Source organism: Brassica oleracea, chromosome C5 (genome assembly GCF_000695525.1).
Source record: "Brassica oleracea var. oleracea cultivar TO1000 chromosome C5, BOL, whole genome shotgun sequence".
In the NCBI taxonomy this organism is placed as follows: Eukaryota; Viridiplantae; Streptophyta; class Magnoliopsida; order Brassicales; family Brassicaceae; genus Brassica; species Brassica oleracea.
In genome coordinates, this window is record NC_027752.1 from 1,545,163 (window position 1) to 1,555,018 (window position 9,856).

Sequence of the window (9,856 nt, forward strand, 5' to 3'; positions counted from 1 at the left end):
CAAGTCCCAGAAAAAACGGTTTATTAAACAATTATGCAGACTACAGAAGAAAGCTTTATAAACGATCTTCAACATGGTGCAAGTAAATCTGGTCAGGCGTAGGCTCAGGTGATGCAGTTAGTAGTATTGTCGGTTGTCGAATCGTCTATATAGTCTTTCCTATCTCATAATTGTAACATCATAATAAATCAACTTAAAAAAAAAAAAATACAAGCTAGCCATAGTTTTTGTTTTTAACAGCGTGTAAAATAGCTCATACGTAACACCAACATTATTTTTTTATAGTAAAATTCAATTGTAAAATACATCAACAACAAAAATTGATGAAAATTCATTAGAACAAATCCATGTATCATTTTATTCTCATTCAAACATAGGTGAAAGCATTTTTCACACTCTTATCTTTCACAAACAATAAGGGCAACACAAACTGTTGATGAATGCAATATGTGTATAGTTTACTTACTTACAGATAAATAATTGCCCCAGTCCCAGTATCAGTATCACAAGTTGGGACCATATAAAGTAAATTCTTTGTAAAACAACCCCCCTCCACCCCAAAAAAAAATATAGTTTATGATTGTCTGGTAAGGTCTTGTACCCAAGATATTCCACCGGGAAACGCTCTGTGGACTCTGCTTCTTGTCACCACGGCAGGTTTTGTTTTCTCCTCCACTGGTTTCACCACCAACGGGCTTTCTTTCTCCAATACAGGCTTGTTGTGTACCACGTTCACACCCTCCTCTCCTTCTGTTAGGAACCTCAGACCCTGGAGTTTCCATACTTCTTTTAAGTTTTAAAAAGTCAAAGAAATAAACAGCACGAGCTAAATATATAAGAGCTGCTAAAAAACATTTTAAGTTCCATTTCCTTCCACTGAAACTGCTTTCAAGAGATATGATCTTGGTGAATTCTTAGTATGACCTTTATCCTTAGAACAAAAAGATATAAAAAGAAGAGTGTTGGGTTCATCATTACCGATAGAGAATTGCTAGATGATGGTTTTGCATCAATAGGTAATTTCGTACCAACATCCTAAATCAAGAAGCCCAGAACACCAACTTTTCATTCAGGCATTTCAATAAGTGAAAAAGGGTAAGGCGAGGTTTCTCTTAATTTGTTAGCTCTCACCTGAAAGACTTTAGTAGCTGGATTGTCTTTAACTCCTGCAATTTGACATAAATGCCATAGTCCTGAGAGGGTCACATCCTGAGAGTTGAAACCAAAAAAAAAAAAAGTGTTTTATATAAGCTTTATAAGAACACTGATTACAACAATTGGTTGAAGTACGTAAATAGTTTTACTTGTTTGCTTTCAAGACTGTCAATCTTCCCTTCCTGTAAAAAATTAATATAAGAGAGTGACATTAATCCATTTGAATTACAAAAATACGTTTAGTTCACATATAAGAGGGTAAAAGACGTGACTTACTATTCCAGATATCATTTCATTAATTTGTTGAAAGTCATATCCAAGTTGTGAAATGCTTGATTTCACGGCTGTTACCTGCATCAAAAACAAAATTTAAATAAGAATCTAGTCCTTATAGGATACCGTTGTATATCCAGAGAGATTTCTCCTACATTACACTCATCTTAAGTCTAGAAAAATTGAAGGCATGAGTACAAGAAAATGAGAAACAAGATGAGCGCCTTACATCACTTAAAATCATTTTAGATATATCGGTCTGTTCTTCCACTTTCCAATCCAATTTGGCTAGCTCCTTAGAAAGATGTTTCTTTGTTGACTGCATAAGCAAATACGCCAAGTCACAAACCACAAGACAATAAACATATAACAAGCAAGGAACGTTTTGAGAAAATGTCTTTTTTTTTTTTTTTTTTTTTTTACCGCTAGTGTTTCTGACAAGTCGTTTAGTTGTTTTGAAAAAGATTCAACTGCATTAGCCATATTTTTCTTTGTCACGAACATTGCATCAGAAAATGACCAACCCTGCAGCATAGAAAGAAATGAGTAAGATGCGCATAAACGTTATAAAGCAAGCATAAAGAAAAAAAAACATTTTGCAAAATCTAACAAAAGACACATAAAAAAGATAGACTTTGTGAGATAGAGCACCTTCCACCACATGTAACAGTATCCCATAGCTCCAACAGCGGCCGCTGGAACCAGGTAAGAAGCATAGCCTGCATAGGCACAAGCAAGATAGTTTTATCTCTCATTAAAAATGGAGAATCGTAAGAGAGTTCTGCATAAAAACATATATGTAAAGAGGTATGAGCATACCACTGTTGTTTGAATCTCCGTTAAATATGGTAACTGGATTAATCATACTTAGCTCTTTGATTTCATTTGCGAGCTGCCGAATCTGGTTTATTAGAAAAATACACGAGAACCAAGTCACAAAACAGAGGAATCAGCAATGATTTAGAAAGAAAAAAAAATCAGAAATAGTTGATTTTGTTTTTGAGATCATTCATAGTAATCAAACAGAGCAAAAGGCAACCACAATACCTGAGCAGCTAGGGCGGCACTGTCATACTTATAACTATAAGGTGTGCTTTCAACTCCTTCAGCTCCTTTGAGTAATTCTTGAAGCTGCGCTATTAGGTCAGACAACCTCCCATGTCTCAGCACGATCGAACCAGAGACACCTTTGAACATAGAAAACAGAACCAATCATCCATTTATACGTAAAAAAATATTTGAAGCTGTGAACAAAAACGTAGTTCAACAATTGCGAAGCAGAGATTTTGATTCATCGAATTGCCAGAATTTAAGATCAAATTCCAACGTAAACCGCTCGAGAAATTTTTGCTAGATTACAGTCAAAGCAATAACAATAGATTCATATTCATAGTTACAGGGAGAGAAAGAGACCTGCGCCGAGTAAGATGAGAACTTTGGAGGTCTGAACGCCGGCTTGCACAGCCATGGGATTCCGATTCAAGGTTGATAATTCAGCGGCCGGCTTGCTCTTCTCGATTCTTCTGTTCCGTGACGCTTTCGCCACCAGAAGAGACTTAATTACGATACACCCTTTTGCCCTTTTGGACCTCAACTTTTACATATTTTAACATTTATGTTTACACCCCGAAAACTTCCATTTTAAACAGATTACCCCCCAAGTGGCAAATCAATATGGAAATCGAATGACAAGGGTATTTTGGACATTTTGAATAGCTCCAGACTATCCTAGACTATATCTGATAAGTTATTTGTAAATGTGTCATCAGTACATTAATTTTCACAAAAAATGATGATATGATTTAAAAAAAAATATGACATGACATAAATCTAATTGTGACATGTAAAATTTATAATATTTAGATTTATGTTTTTTGTAATAATGATGATTTTCTATAGGGCAAATCTCCAAAATAGCACATTTCTAAGTTTATATCACAAAAATAGCACTACAAAACTAAAATGACCAAAATAGCATCTTTCTAAGTTCATTTTTTGAAAATTTTAATTTTTTTATTTTTCAAAATTTGAAATCTTATCCCCAAAACCTCATTTCTCAACTCTAAACCCTAAACCCTAAACTCTAAACCCTAAACCCTAAATCCTAAACCCCACTCTTTAACTCTAAATCCTAAGTTTGTGACTTTTGATAAAACATTAAGTGTTATTTTTGTGACTTTTGACCTTGAGTCCTAGTTTGAGAACAAAAACTTGATTTAGTGCTATTTTTGTCTTTTTCTTTTTTCTATATACGGATTTATAATTTTGGAAAATTTTCTTAATATAGTAATAACTGATAAATTTTATATCAAAAACATATTTTTTCAGTAAATATTCATTTTGGTAAGATTTTATGATACTTAATAACTTTTCTATATCAATTAAAATAATATGTTTTTATATATAAATAATAATTACGAATATTAAAATTTTACATCAATATATGAATCATATTTTTATTATTAAAATAAGTGTAGTTTAAAATATATTTTATCAACGTATATAAGTTATTTTTATTTAATGTATATATTATTAGAAATAATTTATATATTTACAAATAGACATATTTAAAAATGGTAATTAAATAAAGAATAATATAATAAAGTAACTTTATAAATTTCAATTATTTTTATCAAAAGTTAAATAATGCAAAATTAAAAAGTCAAAGTAAACTTGGATAAATCAAACTAAAAACAATTACATTATGGTTTTATTTTTTAAACTAATAAAAGTAAAATATAAAAATAGAAAATTTTATTTATATATAACATTTTTAAATATTTTATATGTGCCCATGAGGCATGAAACTCCTAGTTACACAAAAATGTTAAGCTGTTCTTAATTGCATAACAATGCTAATAAATTGAATCTGAAATGCAAATCAAATCAAATTAAACACACAAACTAGTTTAAGGTTGGATGAAAATGCAGCAACTACAATACTCCAAGGTAACCAAATAAAACAGTGATTCCATTTCAGAAACAACTCAGCTCTAAGACAAACCTTGTCGGAGAAACAACACACACAAAGCTAAAACCCAGAATGCTAATTTGAGTCTTTCTCTCAAAAGAATCAAGCATCAACGGTAGCTGCTTCGGAATCCTGTTTCCTCTTCAAATACTCATTCAAGATCGTCAGCCTCGCAGTCTCAAACGCAAAATACCCTATCGCCGAGAAGCAAGCGCTATGCACAACACGAGGCCCCATCCCTCGAGTAAAACCCACCAAACCTTCCTCTTTCAGTATCTGCCTCACCGTCCCCGCCACACCATCATACATAGCAGCGCCAAGTTTATTAGCCGCCTCCACGTGAACCTGAGTCATCAGCCTCGTCTTCACCACATCTAACGGCGTCGTTATCGAAGCGGATATAGCACCGGCCAACGCGCCGCAGCAAACGCTCTGCAGAGGCTCAAGATTGTTCTGCTGCGTCTTCTCCAAAACAGCAGCTTTAAGATACTCAAACGACGAGTAACTCAGCACCCCCGCCGGTAAGTTTCTCAACAACGTGGCGGAGTAGCCAGCGTAGAGCCCCAAGATTCCATCTTTCTCAAGAATCTCGAGCAAAACTTGGTAAGACCTCCTCCCACTGACCCCAACTTGCATCCTCTGCGTGATGAGCTCTTTGGGAACCATTATAGCCGACGAGACTATGTTCCCCATGGCGCCGGCCGTGGGAGGGATGAGAACGGGAGGAAACTCCGGGAACTTGCCGAGGAGTGACTTACCTATTAAGATAGTGTAACAAACTTAAACTGTATTCTTGATTAATTAATGAATGTACAAGTATATATTAGCCGGTTTAGATTACGGTTCAATTGTAAACCGGCTAATAGTATAGTAAGCTTATAATATTACCGAACTCGCACGTGCCGAAATACACAGCGGAGGAGAACGTGGAGCCGACGATCACGGCGGAGACGCCGCTGTAGAAACCTAGAATCCCTCTCTCTTGAAAAGTTTTCACTACGGCGTCGAAGCTGCTGCTGTACAATTGAGAGGCGCCTTTCGCCTGGAGCTTGGTTTTGATTGTGTCCAGCGGGAGGAGGCAGACGTAGGTGAACGCGCCGGCGATTCCGCCGCCGCCTGCGCCGATTAAGGCGCGCTCGAAGACGGAGAGGTGTTTCATCAGCGTTTGGATCTTTGGGCTGCTTCGCGACGCAGGCTTCATCCATCTCAGGAATCCGGGGCCGGGATTGGAATCTGAGACTGAAGCCGATGCGAACGGAGGAGATGGTTTTCTCGATTCGGTTAGAGATTTTTTTCTGACGGTGGGGAGTTGAGCGGAGGTGCGATCGGAGAAGTAAGTGAAGAGGGAGTTGAAATCGGTGGTGAGGTGGCAGTGGTTGAGATTCGGAGAGGGGAGGCCGAGGCTCTCCGAGAATCTAGCTTCCATGGCTGATTTGGTGGAAGCTGAGGACGAAGACGAAGCATCATAAGATGATACTCGAGAGCCCTGAAGAGAAACGGAGCGCAGTGTTGTGAATAAAACGCTGAACGGCACGAAGTTTGCCTAATAATTTCAAAATTAAATACTTAATCATCAGATTGTTGGAAAAGTATGCTTTCACCCCCAATTGAATCAAACTATCCCATCCTGAATATTTTGTTAATATTACAATTAAATGAAGAATTATGTTTTCACCCCCAAATACTTGTAACTTGGTAAATTACCCCCTCTTGTTATATTACAAATAAATGAAGAATTGTGTTTTCACACCGAAAACTTCCAATTTAGTCAAATTACCCCCCTCTCAACAAAGCAAATCGAATGACAAGGGTATTTGGGTAGTTTCATAATAATCCAGACCATTAAGCAAGTTGCCAGAGACACGACACTAACCTTGCGACCTGTTCTGTTCTTCGTTGAAGAACAAGCAAAGCTTCCTCATTCATTTGGCGTGAGAATTATTTGAAAAAAAAAAAAAAAAACTTCGAATCTCTGCCATGGATGTTATTAGGTGGTGCTACTTCCTCCTCCTCTTACAACCCCTCTTCTTCTCACCATCCCACACACAGACCGATTCATTCACATCGATTCTCATATCCCAAAACGGCCTCGATTTCGTGAAAAACCTCCTAGTCAACAAAGCAATCGCGTCGATTATACCTCTCCAGATCCCCAGGATCGAGAAATCAGTGAAAATCCCGTTCTTAGGAGGAATAGATGTCGTCGTCTCCAACCTCACGATATACGAGCTTGATGTTGCCTCCTCTTATGTCAAGCTTGGTGAGACAGGTGTCGTCATCGTCGCTTCGGGGACGACTTGCAATCTGAGTATGAATTGGCATTACTCTTACGCTTCTTGGATTCCTCCGATGGAAATCTCTGATCAGGGGATTGCATCTGTTCAGGTAATTTAATCATATCATTGACTTGCTTGAGACTTGTATGATCTAGACATTGATAGCATAGGAACCAATGGAAAAGACAAGATTTTTCTTGTTACTTAGAACATAGTTGGTTTTAGTGTTTTAGTGGGTGTTGTTTTACTTTGCTCATTGTTATATATGTTTTACAAGAAGGGAATTTGATGAGTGCTGATTCTCTCGCCTTCTCGGTAAGGTTGAAGGCATGGAGATTGGGCTCTCTCTAGGCTTACTAAGTGATAAAGGAGGATTGAAGCTCTCTCTTTCGGAATGCGGATGCCATGTGAAAGACATATCTATTGAGCTTGAAGGAGGAGCCTCATGGTTTTATCAAGGGTATGCATTTATCTGCTTATTTGTTTCTATGGCTATTTTTTTTTTTTTTCATTTGAAATTTGTCTTTTTCTCTGCAATTTAGGATGGTTAATGCATTTAAAGACCAAATTGGAGCAAGTGTGGAAAGTACAATTTCCAACAAACTCAGTGAAGGAGTATCAGACCTTGATTCATTCCTACAAAGCCTTCCAAAGGAGATCCCAGTAGATGATAAAGCTGCACTCAATGTCACTTTCACCACTGATCCTATACTGAGAGATTCATCCATCACTTTCGAAATCGACGGCTTGTTCACCAAAGCAGAAACGAATCAAGTCTTAAGGTCCTCCTCCTTAAGAAACTCTGCACCTTCATCTATCTGCCCTGGAAATTCTAAAATGCTCGGAATTTCACTGGATGAAGCTGTCTTCAACTCTGCTGCAGCTTTGTACTACAATGTATGGTATTGATGATATTCATCTATTGATCATTTCTCATATGAGATATTCAATCATTCTATATTCATTCAGGCAGAGTTTATGCAATGGATAGTGGATAAAGTACCAGGTCAGGATCTTCTAAACACTGCTAGGTGGAGGTTCATCATTCCACAACTATACAGGAAGTACCCAAACCAGGATATGAATCTGAACATCAGTCTATCATCGCCTCCGGTTGTAAAGATCTCAGAGCAGTATGTGGGAGCTAATGTGAACGCGGACCTAGTAATCAACGTTCTAGAAGCAGACCAAGTAATACCAGTAGCATGCATCTCCTTGGTAAGACGTCAAGTGACATAACTATGTACATACATGCTTTGTTCTACCTTTAGATTATTCACTGTTGCTTGGCTGCAGGAGATCCGAGGGTCCGGTGCTCTCAGAGTGATGGGTAATAACCTTGGAGGCAGCGTCAAATTGGAAGATTTCTCCATGTCTTTGAAATGGAGTAACATTGGAAATCTCCATCTGCATCTTCTTCAGGTAAATGCACAAATGTCGAAGTGTTAATATATGGAAAGATTTCATTCAGACTGCATCTTCTTTATCTTGTAGCCAATAGTGTGGACCGTTATACAAACGGTGTTTGTGCCATATGCAAACGACCATCTAGAAAAAGGCTTCCCTTTGCCCATAATCCACGGATTCACACTTGAGAAGGCTGAAATCATCTGCTCAAGCTCTGAAATCACAGTTTGCAGCGATATCGCCTACTTGGATTCGTCCCAACATCCTCGATCAGGTTTGAGTCTACCAAGATCTGCACCTTGGATAAACACTTTGTTGTAGTTTACAATTGGCGGTTGTAAGTGTCAATGCTGGTCTGGTATCTGGACCAGTGACTCGCCTTGTATAATACTTTTGTATCTTGATGTTGAACAAACTGTGTATGCTACTTCTCTATATGAAATAAAAATGTTTCTTGTAATTACTATGGTTAAGTGTCGGATAATTAGTCGATTAAGAGGTTAGGCCGGTTGGCTAGAAATCCAATCAATTGTCTAATAAATTTGTAAATCAATTGTCTAAGAGATTTTTCACATAATAATCAGACCATTTTCATACACAGATATAAGGATTGTTAGCATGATTCGTCTAGATAAAAAGTTGCAGCCCCGGAGTATCACACAACTAAGCTCTTGTTCACTGCAATTAGAACAACTACAACATAATTCATATTCTACGTGCTTCAAAGTTGTGACACAAGATGAGAAGGTCACAATAAAACAAAGAAAAAATTATTGTGAAGAAGCTAGGATCACTCCCTAATATTATTTATTCCATAGTTATTTATGTTTTAGTTAACTAGTATTTATTTAATAGTTTAAATATTATCATCATATATTATATATATATATATATATATATATCACTTTAAAAAAAAAAGAAGAAGAAGGATTTGTTATTTTGTTCAGAAACTCATCATCTATCTACGGGGCGGCGCGATGGAGAAAGCAACCGCAGGGGAGGAAGAATTTGCAGGTAAGTCGATAAATATATATAAGGATGTGTGTAGATAAATGATTTAGTAGCGATCCCTAATTTTATCCCACCAGAAATGATTTGTTATTACCTGGAGGATGTAAGTTTCGGATTGGAGATTGGGCCCGAGGGTCACTATGTCCCGGCATTAAGTGGCCATGAGTATAAAGGAACTACTAGTCCTCGCACAATGGACCAAGAGTATGACCTCATGGCTAAACAAGTCACCGGGACTCAGGTTTTGTATCTTTCCTTGTCTGTGTAAAATAGTAATAGGGTGATTGATCGAGATCTTCAGGAATCTTTTTGGTTGGTTGTTTAGGGATTCGACATGGATTTCAGTCAGTTCCGCTACGATTTTAATTACAGACCCGTTGATTTCGATGATAACAGTTTGGTCATAGACGGAGATACCATGAGAGATTTATTGAACAGCCTTTCTCGTAAATCCCTTGACCAATACAATCAGGACAAGGTTTGATAACTAGTCCTTATGCTTCCTTCAACGTCGTAGCAAGTAATGTATGTACGAATGGGTTTTTGCTTTACCAGGAAACAAAATATGAATTTGTGGAGGTTATCAAAGCCAACTATCACATGGCTGGTGCTGGCATCATGTTTTTCATTACCTTTCAAGCTAAAGAATATTTTTCTTCTTCTGGTCATGTATTTCAAACTAAATCTCACTATTCCTATTTTTCCCCAAATAAGTACATCACCTGCGATCTTAAAGCACCACCGGAGCAAAAAGGTACCAACC

The 9,856-nt window shown here is 37.3% G+C and overlaps 4 protein-coding genes across 5 annotated transcripts in view; 2 read left to right on the plus strand and 2 right to left on the minus strand.

The window, feature by feature from the left end:
* Positions 1 to 320: 320 nt before the first annotated feature.
* LOC106292533 lies at positions 321 to 3,066 on the minus strand. 2 transcript variants are annotated; one of them, XM_013728139.1, is made up of 11 exons: positions 2,842 to 3,066; positions 2,476 to 2,615; positions 2,248 to 2,329; positions 2,080 to 2,147; positions 1,852 to 1,953; positions 1,658 to 1,747; positions 1,432 to 1,506; positions 1,305 to 1,337; positions 1,132 to 1,209; positions 979 to 1,035; positions 321 to 769 (listed from the first exon to the last, which is right to left on the minus strand). In XM_013728139.1, exons 1-11 carry the CDS (start codon positions 2,894 to 2,896, stop codon positions 575 to 577), a joined length of 975 nt encoding a protein of 324 aa, XP_013583593.1. In that variant the 5' UTR covers positions 2,897 to 3,066; the 3' UTR covers positions 321 to 574. The 2 variants fall into 2 exon arrangements, with proteins under 2 accessions (XP_013583593.1, XP_013583594.1); XM_013728140.1 differs by lacking the exon at positions 979 to 1,035 and having other exon boundaries at positions 331 to 769.
* A 1,185-nt stretch (positions 3,067 to 4,251) lies between these two features.
* On the minus strand, positions 4,252 to 5,888 carry LOC106343320 (protein MITOFERRINLIKE 1, chloroplastic). Its single transcript, XM_013782497.1, has 2 exons — positions 5,288 to 5,888; positions 4,252 to 5,157 (listed from the first exon to the last, which is right to left on the minus strand). The coding sequence occupies exons 1-2, from the start codon at positions 5,823 to 5,825 to the stop codon at positions 4,502 to 4,504; spliced, it is 1,194 nt and encodes a 397-aa protein (XP_013637951.1). The 5' UTR covers positions 5,826 to 5,888; the 3' UTR covers positions 4,252 to 4,501.
* A 357-nt stretch (positions 5,889 to 6,245) lies between these two features.
* Positions 6,246 to 8,548, plus strand: LOC106343268 (putative BPI/LBP family protein At1g04970). The gene is made up of 6 exons (XM_013782436.1): positions 6,246 to 6,784; positions 6,996 to 7,135; positions 7,218 to 7,572; positions 7,645 to 7,893; positions 7,972 to 8,097; positions 8,170 to 8,548. The coding sequence occupies exons 1-6, from the start codon at positions 6,377 to 6,379 to the stop codon at positions 8,401 to 8,403; spliced, it is 1,512 nt and encodes a 503-aa protein (XP_013637890.1). The 5' UTR covers positions 6,246 to 6,376; the 3' UTR covers positions 8,404 to 8,548.
* Positions 8,549 to 9,006: 458 nt separating this feature from the next.
* Positions 9,007 to 9,856, plus strand: part of LOC106293385 — a 1,634-nt gene continuing 784 nt past the window's right edge. Inside the window, exons 1-4 of the mRNA XM_013729069.1 lie at positions 9,007 to 9,096; positions 9,171 to 9,334; positions 9,419 to 9,571; positions 9,649 to 9,847. Coding sequence (XP_013584523.1) covers positions 9,060 to 9,096; positions 9,171 to 9,334; positions 9,419 to 9,571; positions 9,649 to 9,847 — 553 coding nt within the window. The 5' untranslated portion in view covers positions 9,007 to 9,059. The remainder of the gene's footprint in view (positions 9,097 to 9,170; positions 9,335 to 9,418; positions 9,572 to 9,648; positions 9,848 to 9,856) is intronic.